Here is a 17,324-nt window from a genome sequence, read left to right on the forward strand (position 1 = left end):
CTTCTGCAGCCTTTATTTGCTAGGATGAAATGCTTTAATCTAAATAAATCACTCTCCAAAATGGGCTAAAATGCTTGGTAAACATATAAAATCACAGACTTTAGTACATAATAATCATATCTTTATTTTTTTAATCTTTCACAAATAGAATCAAATTCCATGCAACTAACCAACCTCTGTTTCTGTGTCAATTAGCTATTAGAAATTAGATTTCTGAGAGCACTTACCGGAGGTCCTGGTGGACCTGGATAACTAGCAACACTCACACCTCCCTGTAACAGCAAGTTTAAAAGTTGAGTTGGGCCAAAATTACGTGGGGGTTGGAAAAAACCAATTAACATTAAAGAGAAATACCTGCAGTTTATATAAGCTGCTCATTCCATTTCTTTCATTGTAAGGCATACCCTTTAAAGCATAAAAACCAAGTAAGTGTCATTTGTGAATTACAAAGGCAGAACTATTGCCCTGTTCAAGTCCTGCAGTTCAGCAAACCTGCGGTATCCTTTTTGTTCTCAATTTGTCAAAGATTTAAGATTTCAAGAAGAACATAAGATACACACCAACACAGTTTGGGACTTAATTTTAAAAAAAATTATAAACCCAGAAGCCTGTGAATTTGTCAGTGTACATTGTATTCTGATATTTATTATTATAATTCTCCAGAATAAATTTTGTGTTAGGTACTATTCCAGTTAATTTGGAGTCCAGTCAGCTCCACAGACTTTCCCTAGGTTGCCTGGTTTCTCTGTCCAATCAAGTATCCAAGCTGTCAATTTTACTCTAATAATATTGAATACCAATGTTAGCTAATTTGAGCAGGTTTCAAAGATGGCTTTAGTGATCTGTACTTACTCAGAGATGAATTGCAAAAAAAGAAAATATGGAATAGAGAAACCTTTTGGAAAAAAGACACTGTTACCTTCCTGCAATATTTTATAAGATCAAATTTTTATTAGATCAACAGTCAGGTCTTTATATTAAATTACATGTTACTCACAAGTATATTGTTCCTAATCTAAATTCAAGATATAAAACAAATGTCTCACCGGAGGCCCAGGTGGTCCAGGTTTCCCAGGAGAACCTTCGCTGCCCTAGTACAGCAAGAGATTCATGTAACTCATTTACTGTAACTGGCCACATCTACACTCAAGCTATGATGACCATAATGACAATAAACAAGAGATACAGTCAATAAGAGCAGGTAATACTGAGAATAAATTGTCCTGCAATGTTCCTGCTTAAGCTGTAGGGAAGATATGAATCATTACTTTGTCCTAGTTTTTATTTTGTTAGTTACTTTAGCTGCTTTATGTGTAGTAACTTCCTTATGGCAAAATAGCAGTGGTAACCTGGGTTAGGAGATATTTCATATGTACCATGAGGGAGAGGAAGGAAAAAAAAAGAAGAGTTGTTAATATGAATTTCTAAGCAACTGGAAGATAAAAGTTAACATTCATTTTATGCATTGTATATTACTTTGCAAAAGCCAGTCCTCAGGTGATCATTCATATCTAAATAAAGAAGAGCTATAGTTTCAGAAGTTCAGTTTACTTAGAAACATATTGAATACAAATTGAGATTTTTTTAAAGAATCTTCTTTTTAAGAGCTATAATTAATATCTTTTTGGTTTTTACTGTAAAATATTAATCTGTTGTTACCTGTATTTGTGGCCTTTTCTGCTGTTGTGTACTGAATTGCTTATATTAAATAAACCATAGCTAGTGAGGTTTTTCCCAAGCAGAATCATGGGGTCTGTGAATAGTAGAGAGTTACTAAGGTTTCAATTTAAAATTTCCCAGACAGTTTTTTCAAAATCTCACCACTACAATTCAGATAAATACACTGTATAATTTTGAACAAGCCTGTCAGGATTTTTCACTGACTTTGTTGGATCTTATTAAACATATGTCAGTGAGACACTTAAGTCCCAAATTTAAAATTACTAAGATGGCAAAAGTTAAGCTGAGTTCAATGCCAATAGTTAGCTCAGCAGAAAAATGTTTTTCTAGCTAAACATTTATACTAGGATAATTTCCAAATGGCCCTGCTAATTGATAGAAACTGTCAGCCTCTCAAGAGTGGTCTGGAGAACTTAATGGGGAATTAAAATACTATTACTTTAGAAAGCATATTATGTGATCAATTCTCAAGCATGTCCCAGATGAAAGAAGGAGAAGAAAATTACTGGGGCTATATTTCAGTTTACTTCATTACTCTTCAGCCATCTGACTTTTGCCCTTTTAGAATGATGAGACATGAGCTGTAGAGCAGGGGCTTCTCATTCCCATCTGGGTGTGAATTGTGAACAAGGATTTAACAAAGACTTGTGTTTTGCCTTCAGTTACATAAAAAGGAAGTATGTGGGGTAAATCTTTGTTACTGTGATATGCAAGGAGACAAGTCTCATTCAAATTTTACACTGAAATAATTTCAGAGCCTTAAAAAATAGTTTTCTTTCTTACTCATACCAAAATTTTGTATGGTATTAGGATCCCACACATGGATGTGGCAGTGCTATGCCTGGAAAATTCCAGAGAACTACTGAAAAAAAAGCTGCATTCATACACAAAATGTGGAGCTTTTCCTAGAAAGTATTTTGCAGCAAAGTTTGTCTCTGCTGTATTGCACTGATCACCTGATCACTGATCCTTACCCAAGGAATGAATTCGATCTCTTAGTTTTGATGGATAATATCAAGTTCCTGATAAAAGAGTGCATAAAAGTTTGAAAAAAAGCAGTGCTATGAGAGAGCAAATTAAGTATAAAGGAGGTTTACATTTTTTTTTTCAGTACCCAATAACTTTCAGTACTTGTGGAATTACTTTTGAGTATAATAATGGTAAAAGAATGAGAAGTGCAGCAAGCAGTTGCTAGTCATATTCTATTTCATAAACATATTTTCACTTTCCTAAACTTTACCTAGAGAAAATTCTCTGCAACTTACAGATACCGCAAGGACTGCTCTTCAAAGTATAAACCCATATGGACAGCATTGCTTGGGGAAAGTACTTGTATTGAAACACAAATAAACATTTGAAATGTATGGCACACTCTTGTTTGCACTCTTGCACTTGTTTAAAAAAGTCCCAAAACACAGTGCAATGGGATGGCAAAACCTTCACAGACCTTTACCAATACAAAAAGAAGGAATACCTTTTCTCCTTTTGCTCCTGCTGGACCAGGATGTCCAGGTCTTCCTGGGATTCCCTGCATAACACAGAATTGTTTGTACAAGTCAGGAAAAAATGAGTTTTTAAACTTAACTTAAGCTTTTAAAACCTGTCTTTTTTGAAGGTCATTAAAACCCAATTATGCTTCTATTTCAGGATTAAATATTTCTCCTCTCTTTAATACAAGAGCAGTGTCCTCCTGATAAGTCCTTTGAAGGGTAAAACTTGTGTTTGCTGTTGCAAACATTTTCACCATGGCAAACTAAATGTGCTGATTCTAACTGGCACATCTTGATACTGCTGAGGATCATGTTCACTGCTAAAATGACAATTAATTATTTTTGAAAGAAGTATTAGTATTGTCATGAAACCTAGGAATGAATAATGATCATATTAATGTGATTCCATCACATATGTAGAAAAGAATATTTGAAAAAATTTCAAAGAGGACATTTGCCAGTAATACCAACAATTTTAATGATATATTCCAGTGTCTTTAAATATTGTCAGATTTTTCTCACACTTTGTTTTTGAAACGAAGTCTTTACTTTGTTTTGGCCCTGATTTTTTTTTCAGAATGACTCATAGCTGGAATTATTTTTAGATTTTATTACTTACATGACTATAACTTTGGTAAAATACATAATTCACTGCAAGTTTACACATCATAAATCATGTAACCGCACAGATTCTCCAGTAATGCCAAAATTACAGACCTATTTAAGTTACATAAACTTTGAGTCCAGACAATTACAGTATTTTCAGTAACATCAACACCACTACAGTTTACTTTACTATAGGCAGAATGGGTAAGATTTTATTATTACTCTCCTAAAAGACAAAAGAAAGGCAAGAAACTAGGCAGTTATAGAAACCTGTGCAGAAATAAATGAGATCACAAGTGATACCATACACTTACAGATGGGCCACTGGGTCCTGCAATGCCTGGCAGTCCAGGAGAACCTTGAAGACCCTGGAAATCAAAAAAGCACATGTATAGTTCCTCTCCCACTTATACCTCAAAAATACTCATATTCAGTATGTCCAGTAGTACTATAACTATACGACAGAGCATTTTCTTCTAAAATGTAGGCATTATTTTTAGTAATGGCTAAAAAAATAACCATCCCACCAGGCAGGGAAGAGATCCTCATTGAATCAGGTTAGAGGTAATTTCTTGCTTGAGTGATAAACACCACTTGTCCTCCAACCTTTCACATTGTTAGCTTATATTTTGTAAATATTTTTGTCTTGAGTTGTGCAGTTAAGAACAGATGTCTAGCTTTCCCTTAGAGATTAATTTTCTATTTTCTTTTATTCACAGGCTTTTTTTTCTGGTGAGAAGGCATTTACTCAGGGTTCTCAATATTAACTGATGCTATCTAAATGAAATTATACTTTCTGTCTCATTTTTGGTTTAGGTTTTTTGATAATTGAACATGACATTTTACATAGCATGTAATGATCTGTTTTCATGCTTGTACTCTATTTGTCCCAAAATCAATAGACTCTGGTATCCACTTACTAAACACACAGCTCTCCAAGTCACTGCACTGGACAGAGGTGGGATTTGAGACAAACCTGTCATTGGAAGCCTTTCCTCTGCAACACCAGGCTTAGGCGCAATTTTAGATATGTAAAAGTCATGTACTAATGAGAGCTAACCGCTCTTGGTTCCCCTTATAATCTACAAAGGGAAAGAGATACTTCCAAGCAGTGATTAATTACATCTGTCCATCTTCTGACAAGAAAAATCCCCTCAGAAAAGATGTATTTCTCATTTTAAATGCGGTGTTTAAGAAGAAATTACTAAGGAAGTGGCCTAGAAAGCCACAGAGGTCGGGAGCCCTGCAATAGGTGCTCTGAGGGAGAGACTGAGGGAAAAAACTTCAGAGAGAAATAAATCAGCAAAAATGTAGAGTTGGAGAGACATTGATTTTCCTTTCTCGCTCCTACACACAGAGGATATTGATCCACCTCTGCAGCTTTTCAGAGTGGCAATATAACTGCTAATGTGCTCTCTGCTCCTTTTGAACTACTTTACTCTGATGGTACATTTACATGGAAAATTAATACGAAGCCAAAGGAAAATTTTCTGTAATTCTTACTACTGGTATTAAGAAACCCTCCCCTGAAAAAAAAAGGAGTGCTTTGAAAAGGAAGAGAAGAAGTTCAACAAAGATTAAACGGTGATTGGAAAGCATATGGAAGTTAATGAGCACATTTCAAAGGGCTTCACGTGGGCTTCTCAATCTTTCTTCCCATTTCTTCTCATTCCAACAAAATAATAAAAAGAAAAGTTCTAGAATTCGTAAGAAAAGTTACTTTTAAAACCTTTTCATACATGTTTCTGAAAAAAAGATTCATTTTCACCCTCACAATGCCATAACCAAAAGCTGCTGCAAAACATTGGAACTATCAGAGCTAAGGCAGCTCAGCAGCTCTCAAATGGTGAAGAAACATGTAACTAATGTATTAATACAGCATTAATGAAAAATGGACCACGAATTTGCCCTTGACTCCTTTAAAAAATCTGCTAGTCGTAAACTTGCTTTTACCTTATTACCTTCTTAATTGCCTGCAATATCTTTGGGTCTCAGCCTTTTAATAGCATTTGAATTGTCAAAATTATTTTGCTAATGCCTCACCCTACTAGGGTAGACTGGTCGAGGTATCCTATAGGGCACACAAAAGTGTGCGTTACTTTCCCATTTATTTTTTAAGCAAAATTCTGCATGAAATTTTCTTATGGCTGCCCCATCCATTTTATGGAATATATTCTGAATTTCACCTCAGGAGGCACTTGCTTTTATGAGAAGAAAAGACTTAATGAGCTCTATAAATCACATAAAACCAAAGAAAAAAATAAGCATGATACTTCAGGCTGACAACATGCTGAATTCTGGGGCAAACCAGTAGCAGGAGCTGCATCTTTTTTTTTTCTCACATGACTATTTACTTTTGGAAGCCAAAGATCCTAATGACCATTTTTTAAAAACAATTCTCTCATTCTATTACTCTTTAAAAATTCTTAAGATATCATAGCTTTAGTGCCAAAAAAATGTGAAATGCTTATAAAGAATTGAAAACCCCTCAATCAATGCACTCTGAATTCCTTTCACATTTTCCAGATGCTGTGTCTTGTAACCAGCACTCCTAAATTACAAAAGAGTAGGATGTGTTTAATACCAGTTAAATATTTTGTAGTTTCAAAGTGTTCACCACATGTTTTTTAATGGGCTACTTATTTTAACTCCTTCAGTTGGCTAAGGACACTAAGAAATTAATTCATTTTTCCAGATTAATTTGCTTAATAGCTTCAGCTGTGATGATGTTATTTTTTTCCCCCACAGATACTGCTCTTGAAGCGTTAACTGCAAATATTTCAATTTAAAATGAAAGCTATAGCAGCTACTTTGGATTTAGCACCACAAGTCATTTGCCTTTTTTCCTTCTCTGTAAAGATATAAAAATAACTCTAAGAATGCAATATATGATGAAAAATACTGTAAACACTTTCAATTCTGCCCATTCAAACATTTTTCACTTTCTGCTTAATAGTAGTTGCTGCTGTGACCATTCCCATCAGATTACTTGCTTAATGGAAAGTTTTCAAAAGTGAATTCTAAAGGGGAACCAACAAAATGAAAGCAAATATGTTAAAAACAAGAAGTATTTTCTGAAAATATTTGGCATTAGCCTATTTATTGCTCTATCCTATATCCTGAAAAATTAGCATGTAAATGCACGTGAGGCTTTAAAATACATGAATGAGCAAAAATTCACAGATAAATATTAAATAGATGTTATTTAATTGAATAATAACATTTAATCTTGTTGAAAAATCAGACTCAAGAGCTATTTATTGCAATACATGACTATCTCAGCAGTTTTAAAGAACAAAATAACATTTCTGTGCATTTAATTTTCAGTCTAGGTCTTTTCTCAGGTTCAGCTAAGAATGCAACTGCTGTAGAAATGAAATAATTTTACCTCATCGCCCTTCTCTCCCACAAGCCCAGGAAATCCACGTTCACCTTTGCTTCCCTATAAAACATAACATTCAAACAAATACTTTCTATTAGAGAACAATGAATTTCAAGCTCTGTAGGGCATTTTATGACCCACATTTAACATATGCTAGCACAATGCCCTTACAGCCACAGTGCCTAAAACAGAAAACACAGGCTCAAAACTATCTGAAAGCTTTAAAATATACCTCCCAGCGAGATGAAAGGAAATGAGTGATTTGTACCTAGGAGGCAAACTAGTCAAAAGGCCTTATGGAGACATGAACACCAAAGAGTTTAAATGCTTGCTGAAATGAAGACAGTTCACTTCCATGGAATTAGGCTCAACAATAGGAGATATCTATATGCCCAAACATGTGGCTTTTGATCTGATTCCAGTGAAGCAGGATTTTGATTGATGTCAGTGCAAATTCAAGCCCCAGGGAAATGCCTGTGTTACTCCCATGGGATCAGGGTGCAAAGGCACAGGGTGCTCCAGCCGCTGCACACTTGAGGGAGACATGGGAAGTTTGCTTCTTCACCGCAGGATTCTTGTGTGACTGACTCACCTAAAATGAGCCTATAGATAGCAGTGCACCACTGGGCAGTCAGACCTGAGCCAGCTTTCTTGGAGGCACCACACAGAAAACCTATCCAAGACTGGGACTCAACTCAGCCTATTTTGCTAACTTAATCTAGAGAAAAGGCAAACTGACACATGAAGAAGCCTGAACCATAAAAATAATTTCAACCTCTAGACTGCTTAGATGCCACAGGGATATGGATCAGACAAAAAAGTCAGCACTGGCAAAGGTAGGAATCTGGCCTTTAGTTTTTAACAAGCAACAAAGCAATGAAAAGTACTCTCTTCAAAACTTACCTTTGGTCCTTCTCTACCAGGAATGCCTGGAGGACCTCTGGTGCCAGGATCACCCTGTGGAAGAGACAGAAAACTAAGTGACAAATATTTTTATGACATAAATCTGATCCATGCAGATCAATCTATAAACACTGCTTCCTTCCTGCCTTTCTGACCAACTCTTCATTTTACCCCAAAGCCTTCTTTCAGTTCTAGCTCTCTTCTAAATCATACATATACTGGTTCAGAGAGCCTTCCTTGTTTTCCTCCCCATCTCTCACACTCTCTACTCAAATCATGCTAATATGTTTTTAGCTTTATTTTGGATAGTCCCAGACACACCTGTTTAGGTTTCAGCAGACCATATTGCTTTTAAGAACTAGGTAGAGATGAAGGCTACTTGTTACTCTCTCCAGCTTCAAATGTATAGTTATTAAAAAGTAAATGACCTCTGCTTTTCTGAGAGAAGCATTTGACAGCTAAATTACAGTCATATAGAAGTGCAAACCACAAAATACAGAGAAATTAAGAATGCAGCATAAAGAATCAGCAAGAGAGAGACCTCTGACAAAGAGGTAGAAGAGCATGTACAGCAGGAAGACAGTACAATTACAACAAAAAGAAAGACCTAAAATAAGATTTGGAAATGAGAAAGTCAATAAAGCCTAAGTACATGTATTAATAAAGAACAGTAGAAATGATGTGTACTTTTCATATTGAAATCCTCCTGAGAACAATTTTCATTTTGGAATATTGCAGAACACTCCAAATTTCATTATTTTTCAAAATAATCTTAGAAATTCTGGACTATTTTCCCCATTTGGTACATTATTGAAATTAATGCTACACAGTAAAGTGGAGAACAGGGTACATTTGTAACAATTCACACTATGGACTGGCTGTGCTGAACAGGCACTTGCTGCCTACTACCTCACATGCTGTTCAAACATTATTTTGCAAAATTTCTACAGAATACATTTCCTGAGTACTTTTAAAAATCAAAACAATAATCAACAAAAATCACAATACTATTTTAGGCTAGTCCTGTAAGTCAGAATTGAACCTATAGAAGCTTTCAAGTGCATATGTTTGTTTAAAAAGCATGTGTATAGAAAAAACCAATATATAATCTCTGAAAAGGTTTACCTTCAGTATAGCACCCATGTCTCCCACAAGTGGAAGTGCAACCTGAAATTAAAAAAGGCAGCCGCAATTAATGTTTTACACAGCACTACTAAATCTGAGGTGTTTTCATCGCTTCTAAACTTTATATTGTTACACAGAGCTGATTATATATGTATTGGTTGAAGCTATTTTTTAGTGAAAACTCAAAAGAAAAAAAAGGTTTTCAAAAATAGTTAAATATCACAGTCCATCCAACCTATCGGCTATAATTCTTCCCTACAATTTCAGTGAAGTTTCTCAAACCACAATGACAGCACAACTCCTGAACATACTAATGTTGCTGTTTTTGTAGCATATCAGTAGCAACTTAACATTACTGGGATGTCTCACATTTTCACCTGATTATCTTCAATTGTCTTCCTCCTCCTTTCTCCCAGGCTTTGACTCTACTGTCAACTGCAGCACAAATTCTGGAGATGCCAAAGCTAACTTCAATAAATTAGCTCAGATACTAGAAATAATCCAGCTGCAGCAACATGACCAACATATGTGGTATTTTTTCCTGCCTTTAAACATTAGTGTGTAATAATAATTTAATGTATAACTCCTTGGTGCCACTGCTAAATTGCTACCAATACTGAAGCTAACCCATTTAAAGATCAGTTGGGGAATGGATCTACACTGTACTGAAGCACATCCCAGATTTCCAACACCTGCCATTAAACTTATATTTAAAGATTCCCTGTAAAAACTCATTGCACAGAACCCCAAGCCCTCAGTGAGAAAGGGTCCTAACTCCATCTGCAAAAAGCACACCTGTACAAGATCAAGCCAACTGTGTTTGTGCCACACAGCTCTGCTCTGTGTGCAAAGCAAGTCCAGCCTGACTGCAAACCCCTCTGCAGAGCCATAACTCTGTGTGCTGATCTCTAAATAAGTGTATGATATATGCTGGGATTTTAAAAACGTTAAAATCCCAGCCTTCATTCTCCAGACTCACTCTTGCTTGCTACATCTTCCTTTAAATAATGTTCTTTCCAAAGAGAAGAGTATTTCAAGAAAGCAAAAGGCAATAATTATCCTGTTTGTGAATTTTACCATTTAGACTTGTCTGTTTACCGGCAGCATCAAATATTTTACTTACATTTAGTTTACAATGCACTGTGCCTTCCAGACGTATTCTACTTATGGATTTTGGTTTTCCTTATTAAGCACTTTATGCTCATCTGTCTCGAGTTAAATCTTGTTTACTTCAGACAGCCTCTGAATTTTGATTATATCTTCAAAAATCCAGAAATCTTTCCCACTCCAATTTCAGAGTTTAAGTCCATTTAATTAAACCAAATTAAATCACTGACAAGAATTGAGCATGGGAGAGACCTTTCTTTCCACGTTTGATAGTAATCTGCTGAAAGACATTCAGATCCATGATTTTTGATAAGCCTTAACTACATAGTATCTAATTGTAAGCATTTTTTCTTGCTTAAAGAAACATCCTGAAGACAGTCTCAGTTTTATTGAGGCAAAGGTACATAACATGACTAGTTTCCTGTCTTTCCCAAGAATGTATTTCCACTTTATCTTCGTATCACTGGTTCTTTGAGATTTACTTTGCTATCTCACCTCATATAAATATAAAATATTTGGACCAAAGCAAATGCAAAAGCTTTCTCTGTATACGTACAGGGTCACCTGGAGGGCCTGGTAGTCCTGGCTTTCCATCTCTTCCTGGAGTGCCCTAGAAACAAATGTAAAACTTGATGGCCTTAAATCATTGATAAGGGACATGTTACTTTTTCTTGTATATATAGAAAACTGTCACTTACATTAATACCAGGGGTACCTGGAGTCCCTGGTAATCCTGGAGGTCCCCTAGGGCCCTAAGAGCATGAAAGGTCATTTAGGATATAAGAATATTTTCCTGTAGAATTCCTAAACTAAATTAATGCTTTTTGTATTAAAGAGAAAACTTATACCCTACCTGCACACCTGCTGATCCAGTTGGACCTATAGGACCCTGTAAGAAAATTCCAAATAATCAATAGTTTCATTTTCTGGGATAAGGAAGATGAACTTCATTTTTAGATATACATGAGTAACTTTTAAAATTCAGACTTGAAAATATTGTAACTGAAAAAATGATCTTTAGGATTATTATTTTAGATTCAGAACTCAGGGTGAATGTCTAGTCACCTTTCACAAACATGTTCTCTTTATACCAGAGTACTGTCCATAAAGTGAATTGTCTCAGCTCATGCACATTGGTCAACTGAAGAGAGATTGGTTCAGTCACTGGAGTAAAACTCTGTAATTATGAACCACCTACCAGGTACACCATCAATATCAGCAATTTTTTTTTTCTGAATACTCTGAAGGAACTGCATATAGTTTTATTTAAAGGCACTGAAATACGAGAAACCTTGCAAACAAGCTGAATAACTGAAATAGCTATTGCTGTACAAATTATTCATGATGAATGCTTCAGATGTCTGTATAAACTTGCTTCATGCTTGAATTTGAACTGCACAGCAACACTTGAAGCAAACTGGGAGCTGGGAGTCAAGCCAGCAGGGAGTTCATGGCATGACTTTTTATTATGCTTTGTTTGCTTACTGGAGTTTCTCAGTGATGCACAGCGAGAAGCCCAAATTCTGGGTGTTGGTTTACTTACTGGTGATCCCTGAATGCCTATTCCAGGGGGCCCCATCTCCCCAGGTGCTCCCTGTACACCAGGCAGTCCTCTTTCTCCCTGTGAAAGGCACAAGGCTTTCCATCACAACAGCTCTGAAAATGTAAACTACCATATTAGCTTTTTAAAAATATTTTTAGAAACAGAAATAATATATTTTGCATACCTTTGGTCCCCTCGGACCTGGGTTTCCAGGGACACCGGTGGGACCCTAAAAAAACCCCAAAACAAAACACAAGAAAAACAAGGAAAAAAACAAATTATGTTTTGAAATCCAAGAGAATAACTGAATTTTATTGCCAAAATTAGCCAGCCTTTAGAAATAAAATATGACAAGTTTACATGTCTTCCTTGTTAGTGCCAGCACCACTAGGATCATGTGTGAGTCTTGCACTATTTCTAGACTACATTTCAGTGCACTTATAATACCACTGTAACATATATTTTGATTTCAAATTTACAATAAAAAATACTTGCTTTGTGTCTTTAAACTGGAAGTGAGTAGTTTTAGATTAGGTATTACAAACAAACTCTTTACTGTGAGGGTAGTGAGGCACTGGAACAGGTTGCTGAGAGAAATTGTGAATGCCCCATCCCTGGAAGTGTTCAAGACAGGCTGGATGGGGCTTTGAGCAACCTGGTCTAGTGGGAGGTGTTCCTGCCCATGGTAGGGGGTTGGAACTGGATGATCTTTAAGGTATCTTCCAACCCAAACCATTCTATGATTTCTTTCATTGCACAGTAAGAATTCTTTTGCTGTTGCCCCCGCAGGAAAGAAAGCCAGAGAAGTCTTTTCAGATTATGAACTTACTGGTGTTCCAGGCAAACTTGGTCCAGGAGGCCCCATATCACCTTTTGGACCTGGATGTCCAGGTGGTCCCATAATTCCACCAGGGTCACCCTACAAAATAAATTTGAATCACTAATTGAAATCTGAGAATTTTCCCCTCAGAAAAATCTCTAAATATTATCAATGTTATCATAGAAAGTTCCAGAACGTTGAGAAAATACAGAGAAGAAAAAAGACCTTGATACCTTCCTTCAAAAAGTTACAGAATTGGAGACATGGACCATAGAACCATTAATAGTAACTAGTATTCTCTTGGTTTTCCATGCTTGCAAAGATCTGATCTACATTTCTTGTTCCCCAGGCCTCTAAAATGCAGATTTTCCTTAAACCCTGCCAACTAATTCATAGCAACAGCTGAAACAGCAGCTGTCTCTCCCCAGCTATTAACCACTAGTGCTAAACCTGTGGTCTTCAGTGTATTCCTCCTTACACCTCTATTCCTTATTCTAATACATATTCTAATACAATCTCCTGTTCCATATCTCTAAACTCTTGCTGCTTACACAGTGAATTTGTGCCTTTTATTATGCTGTCCTCTTGTCTTTTGCAGGCTCCTGCACTATCCTTTGTGATCCTTTCTGAATACACTACTTCCCATTTTGCAAGATGACATTTTTGTCCTTGTTCCAGTTACTTTCTTTGCCTTTCTTTCAGCCCACTTCTTCAAACTGGATTTTATTGGTTTCCCTTGTACCCCACAATGGATAAATACCACAACACATCACACAGCTCAGAGCACACCTGTATATCCTCTTTTCTCTCCTTTTTTACATTCAGTACATACACACATAATTTTTAGCTCTTGCTGATGTGGCTGAATTCTAACTAAGGGATTTCTACATAGCAAGATACAGTGTCCTAAAGAGATCCAGCTGTGGTTCACATCTGAGACAGTATAGCTGCCCTAGAGCTCTGCCAAGATGAATTGTCTGACTGTGAAGTGGGATTGTACACATTAGTCTGGGTAGGACACTATACTGAAAAGGTTGTTCTGTAGTCAGAACCTGAACCGACATTTCTGTGCCACACAGATTTGATGTAAAGCACAGTCCAACCTCCTTGAAACATTACTTACATTATTAATCTAAAGAGCAACTGGGTTGCCTAACTGGCCTGAAGCATCTCCAAATGCAGAGATGTTTCTCCTCCAAGACACAGGGGGTTGCTGCTGGTACATTTTAAAGTCATTTCATACAGCAGCCACGCAGATGCTCTACTGAAGGATGGAAAGTTACTCATGAAGTGACAATTTAAAATCCTTTAACATATCAAGTTTAATTAAGACACTTAAAACATACCTTGTCTCCTTTAATTCCTGGGTTTCCTGGTACCCCATGCTCTCCTGGTAAGCCCTGTAATTAATAAAAACAGAACTGTACATTTTTATAGCTATTCCCTTAATGTTTATATGAAAATACAAATGTAAATTAGTTTACACTGGATTATTTACTGTGCTTTAGTATTGACCCCAAATGTTAAAGATTGTAAGTTAATGAATGCTTCTTTAATTAAATATATGAATAATTTTTCTTTAAGTGAAAATGTAATCATCAAGGTTATTTTCTGGATCCTCTCAGGGCAGAAAGACAGAGACCAAAAGGCTTATTCCTGCTATTTCAAAGTAATTCCAAGTCTTGAAAATCAATCATTTTTTTCAAGGAAGGCAGTAGCACATAAAAACTTGAATTTTAAGTAAGTGTCTCATCTTTCTTGCCCATGGAGGGCTGCATGATTTCCTGTACTAGTTAATTATTCAAACTGGTATCTTAAAAGCCTCAATGAATTCTACTCCTTCACATTAGTTAATCCAACAAATCCCTTTAAATGTTTTAGATATGTAATGGACAGTCAAATGTTTTCAGTAAAGTATGCTCCAGCCTTTCTTTTGTCTGAATCTTCTCATCTTTCACATTTTGATTTTAACTTCAGTATTTTCCCTTGTCCTTTTCATGAAGGATTTTTATAAATGCAGAGAAATCAAGATAAATGAAAATGATTAAAATCTAAACAGAAGCTATTTAAATAATAAGTAAGGCTTAATGGGGTTTTCTTACTACACTGTAACAAATACAGAAAACTTTTTCCATGACCCTTCAATGTTATTCAACTATTTAGTCAAGGGTTTTACTAAGAATACCAGCAATTTTCACAGTAAAGAATGAAGTGCCCAAACTGGACAGTAAAATCTAAGTATGATACTTAAGCTGGCCTGAAAAATGAACTTTCTAAGAAAAAGACAAGGAAACACATATTGTTTTAATTTTTCTTCTCAGTGTAAAACACAGTTTTGTGAACACTGACATATGACAGATGACAACATTTTCATGCCAGTAGTGAATGTTCAGCAGCTGTGTTTGCTTTTTCCGCTGCATTCTGTACTTAATACAGACAGGTACTTGTTACGTCCAGTCATCCAAACTAAAACCATAAGAAAGAGAAAAAAGTACCCTAATGAAGAATATTCTGCTTATACCAACACAAAATCATTATAAAAATGGAAATTTAAATTGAGTCATCATGGTCTACCCTATCCACTTTTGATATTGGTATAAAATACATACAGTCTTTCTTCCCTCTCTTCTTTCCTAAGGATTTGTCAAATTTAATTTTTTGTTGGACCAAGCTCAAGTGGTTTTCTTATCTGCTAGATGACTCTTCAAAGATGTAAGTTAATGTAAAACAATTTTCAAACTTCCATAATTGTCATCATACTGAATAAAATGAATTATTATATTTTTTTAATCTACAATGTTTCATCCTTAGAAGATAAAACAAAACAAGGAGCTTGAAGCTAAACACAACGTCTCTATAATATATTTTAATTTAATGTTTTTACATACTAGAATTGTGTGCACAAATATGAGTCTTCAGGATCATCTATATCTAGGACTTACATATATTATACCTAGTATTTATCTGTTCATAATGTCACTTGATCAGAGAGCCATCAAAACAGCAGTTTCAAAAGAGGCAATTATGAACTCAAGTGGGATGATGGCAACACAAGCAAGAGAGAAAGGCAGTATTTTGTTATCTTTCACAATAGGATTGGTGATTTATACATAAAAAGAAGCACAGCAGAGAAGGCTTACAAACTATTGTATAGAAGATAGGTAAATCAGACACAAATGAAAAACATATGCCTCAGCTGAGTAGGAAAATAAGATACAAAGAAATGGTCAGTAAATAACATAGCATAAAATGACTACATGCAGATTTAAATACTAGTATTCTTTTCCCTTGACAAGAGCTGAAGATGTTGTACTCCACTGGTTGCTTCACTTATATCCCTCAGACGTTTAGCAGGTCAACAATAAAAAGTCTGCCAGCTGGGTACCACTCAGAAGGGTATTTTAATATTAATAAGGTATATGACTTAAAAGGCTATTCAAAATAAGAGTTCTCTTCCACAACGTAGTCTCAGAGCACGTGTGGAAGGGCCTAAGACAAAATGCAGCAACACCAGCATCTAGATGCTTCTGTTGGCTAAAAAAGATAAAAAACAAAACCACACACAAAGAGCAATGGTTGAAATCCCAGTCTTTTTCAAGTGAGCGGCTGAACTGCTAGGCTAAAGCTAAGCTTTTTATTGTCTGCTTTTCTTGATCCACTTCTCATATCTGACCACTCTTATCTCCAAGACGCTACTTAAAAGCCACTTTGCTGTCTATGGAAGAAAGGAGGTATAAAAGCCAAGACAAGGGGGTAGGTGCCACTTGTTAGATTATGTGACGCCACTAGTATTGTGGACTGAAGCAAAGGGTATTAGGCAGAACAGAGCTGTTTGTACCCTGAAAGAGGGATTGTGTCATAATTTGGAAGGGAGACAGACAGCCACGGCTCCAGAAGAGGCTTCTGCTATATGTGGGTGTCCAGTCAAATGCATAGGGCACTTTCAAGTTTAGAATAATGGTGCTTAATAGTTTAGGATATTTCCTGGAGAATCCAGACTGGATTGCTATTTCAGCCATGCTCTTCCTGCCCAGAGGCACAAGGGTGAAAGGTGTGCTGGATTTTAAGGGAGGTGCCTACCAGTTTGAGAAATCTCAACCAGCTCACAGACTCATCAGCCTGCTGCCCAGTGGCATAATTGCTACAGGTACAGTAAAATCCTCATGAAGGAGACCCTTATCACCTTAACAAACCCTAATCAGTTGGCAGACCTGAATGTGGGGTACCCAAAAGCGCAATAACTACAGGAACATTCAAATCCTGCTGAGACACCACTGCTTGACACTCCCAACCCACCAGTTTTGTACAAGCACAGTGCATCCTTGGGGAGCCTTGCCCAGTAACATCTGTGCCTGGTAACTCTGAGCAGCTGCACAACACAAACCAAGAAAATGTGTCGCTCAGCCATTCCAGCTGAGCACAATTTCCCTGCTGGAATGGGAAGTCAGGACCCAATGAATACAATGCTAACAGGGGAATGAGGGAGAGATAATCAGAAAGGGTAAAAGCTCTCATTTCAGTGGTTCTTAAATAAACCCCAATATCCAGATCCACTTCAGGCTGTCAAATACTGTCAGAAACAGGATACTGATGGTTTACTGAAACTCAAGATAATGGCCTGCTGAGGAAGGCATCCAGTCCTACTGTGCTTCCACACCTGATTGGTAC

The 17,324-nt window shown here is 36.4% G+C and overlaps 1 protein-coding gene across 9 annotated transcripts in view; it reads right to left on the bottom strand.

Moving 5' to 3' along the window:
* The window catches only part of COL19A1 (collagen type XIX alpha 1 chain), a 168,176-nt gene that overhangs the window by 22,566 nt on the left and 128,286 nt on the right, over positions 1 to 17,324 (bottom strand). For 8 of the 9 annotated variants that reach the window (XM_085056550.1, XM_085056551.1, XM_085056547.1 and 5 more), the window contains 15 exons: positions 14,003 to 14,056; positions 12,666 to 12,755; positions 12,021 to 12,065; positions 11,837 to 11,914; positions 11,147 to 11,182; positions 10,992 to 11,045; positions 10,850 to 10,903; positions 9,187 to 9,228; positions 8,062 to 8,115; positions 7,165 to 7,218; positions 4,091 to 4,144; positions 3,155 to 3,208; positions 1,047 to 1,091; positions 355 to 405; positions 228 to 272 (listed from right to left, as the gene is read on the bottom strand). In XM_085056550.1, the coding sequence (XP_084912676.1) occupies positions 228 to 272; positions 355 to 405; positions 1,047 to 1,091; positions 3,155 to 3,208; positions 4,091 to 4,144; positions 7,165 to 7,218; positions 8,062 to 8,115; positions 9,187 to 9,228; positions 10,850 to 10,903; positions 10,992 to 11,045; positions 11,147 to 11,182; positions 11,837 to 11,914; positions 12,021 to 12,065; positions 12,666 to 12,755; positions 14,003 to 14,056 (810 nt within the window). The remainder of the gene's footprint in view (positions 1 to 227; positions 273 to 354; positions 406 to 1,046; positions 1,092 to 3,154; positions 3,209 to 4,090; positions 4,145 to 7,164; positions 7,219 to 8,061; positions 8,116 to 9,186; positions 9,229 to 10,849; positions 10,904 to 10,991; positions 11,046 to 11,146; positions 11,183 to 11,836; positions 11,915 to 12,020; positions 12,066 to 12,665; positions 12,756 to 14,002; positions 14,057 to 17,324) is intronic. The other variant, XM_085056548.1, reaches the window with a different exon arrangement.

The sequence above is a fragment of the Lichenostomus cassidix genome, chromosome 3 (genome assembly GCF_008360975.1).
Source record: "Lichenostomus cassidix isolate B80296 chromosome 3, HeHo_3.0, whole genome shotgun sequence".
NCBI lineage: Eukaryota > Metazoa > Chordata > Aves > Passeriformes > Meliphagidae > Lichenostomus > Lichenostomus cassidix.